This window comes from Diaphorina citri, unplaced genomic scaffold, assembly GCF_000475195.1.
Source record: "Diaphorina citri unplaced genomic scaffold, Diaci psyllid genome assembly version 1.1 scaffold1247, whole genome shotgun sequence".
NCBI lineage: Eukaryota > Metazoa > Arthropoda > Insecta > Hemiptera > Psyllidae > Diaphorina > Diaphorina citri.
The window spans coordinates 23,044-24,982 of record NW_007378676.1 but is presented as its reverse complement, the minus strand read 5'-3'; the positions used below and the strand labels follow the sequence as shown (position 1 = coordinate 24,982).

The window sequence follows — 1,939 nt, the reverse complement described above, 5'->3', positions numbered from 1 at the left end:
CCCATTGAACTTTGCTATTGTTTAAGATTGTAATCTTTTTTATCCATCAACAGTTTCAAAATTTACTGATCTTCTGCAAGCTAGAAACAAGTGCTTCTCTCATGGATTTGGTATCACTTGGGATTATTATCCCACTCTATTCCTTGGGATCTTGTGTCATGTGAGACTGTGTCCTCTTAAATCTCTTGGGATATACATTATTCAGAATTATACACATTTTGATGCACGACATGAGCTGAGAGCAATGGTATTCCCACCAATACCAGCATGCATGAAAAGTTTTGTCTTTGGCAAAACATTGAACACTGGCCTGACCAGCATCTGTGTCCTCAACATTCTTGTTGTCTGCACTCAAGCCTTCATAGACTTCATTCTGTGCCCTCACCGTGCTGTGGACGTCATCACAATTGGATTCTATGTATTCCTTGCACTATTTGTCATTATCTTTATTTTGTCCCTATTTGGTGACACAATTCCTGGTATTGTCCACTTCATTTGCATCATTGTCTGGTGTCTCATGACCATTGCATCTATTCTTGCTCTCGTCACAGTTATCCGTTCATTGCTGTCTGATGTGTCATGTGAGACTGTGTCCTCTTAAATCTCTTGGGATATACATTATTCAGAATTATACACATTTTGATGCACCACATGAGCTGAGAGTGATGGTATTCCCACCAATTCCAGCATGCATGAAAAGTTTTGTCTTCGGCAAAACATTAAACACTGGCCTGACAAGCATCTGTGTCCTCAACATTCTTGTCGTCTGCACTCAAGCCTTCATAGACTTCATTCTGTGCCCTCACCGTGCTGTGGACATCATCACAATTGGATTCTATGTATTCCTCACACTATTTGTCATTATCTTTATTTTGTCCCTATTTGGTGACAGAATTCCTGGTATTGTCCACTTCATTTGCGTCATTGCCTGGTGTCTCATGACCATTGCATCTATTCTTGCTCTTGTCACAGTTATCCGTTCATTGCTGTCTGATAGTACTCAGCTTTGCCCAGCAGAGTTGTATTTTGATGTTGTTATGAGCTTTATACAAGTGGTGGTTCTCCTCTTTGGGATACCAGTGTACTGGAGTTTTTATGTGGAAATGGTCAAACAGCTGGAAGGAAGAAGGATTCAGTGATATGCCAAACATGTAGATTTATCTTGAGGATGTAGAAAACTTGAACTTATGCACATAAGATCTGTAGTAAAATTTGTCCTGTTCAAATCTGAACTGTTGGGATTAATTATTAAATAAAAAAAAAAAATACCTCCTCTAAACTACTTAGGTACTTTTTAGTATCTACCTATCAAGCAAATACATAGATTGTAGTGTACCTATGTAGTACCTACATAATTATGGAGTTGTATTTTGATGTTGTTATGAGCTTTATACAAGTGGTGGTTCTCCTCTTTGGGATACCAGTGTACTGGAGTTTTTATGTGGAAATAGTCAAACAGCTTGAAGGAAGAAGGATTCAGTGATATGCCAAACATGTAGCTTTATCTTGAGGATGTAGAAAACTTGAACTTATGCACATAAGATCTGTAGTAAAATTTGTCCTGTTCCAATCTGAACTATTGGGATTAATTATTAAATAAAAAAATACCTCCTTTAAACTAGGTACTTTTTAGTATCTTACCTATCAAGCAAATACATAGATTATAGTGTACCTATGTAGTACCTACATAATTATGTAAGTAGGTACCTACTTATTGTAGATATTATAAGCAATTCTTTAGCCAAAACAGACTGCTACTTATGTAGAATTGATTCAAGTAATGAGTTGTATAGACTACCTAGGTAGAAGGAGTCTAATATGTACTTGTAGATATTATAAGCAATTCTTTAGCCAAAACAGACTGCTACTTATGTAGAATTGATTCAAGTAATGAGTTGTATAGACTAGGTAGGAGTCTAATATGTATTTGTAGATATTA

At 36.5% G+C, this 1,939-nt stretch overlaps 1 protein-coding gene across 1 annotated transcript; it reads left to right on the top strand.

The window, feature by feature from the left end:
* LOC113469826 lies at positions 1 to 1,140 on the top strand. Its single transcript, XM_026827783.1, has 2 exons — positions 1 to 576; positions 998 to 1,140. The coding sequence occupies exons 1-2, from the start codon at positions 245 to 247 to the stop codon at positions 1,137 to 1,139; spliced, it is 474 nt and encodes a 157-aa protein (XP_026683584.1). The 5' UTR covers positions 1 to 244; the 3' UTR covers position 1,140.
* The last annotated feature ends 799 nt before the right edge of the window (positions 1,141 to 1,939 follow it).

Bases quoted from the DNA above. Each gene is read 5' to 3' on its own strand.
- LOC113469826 (XM_026827783.1), top strand. From the start codon at position 245: ATGGTATTCCCACCAATACCAGCATGCATGAAAAGTTTTGTCTTTGGC. The intron at 577-997 runs GTCATGTGAGAC...GCTGTCTGATAG, and splicing joins CGTTCATTGCTGTCTGATGT to TACTCAGCTTTGCCCAGCAG.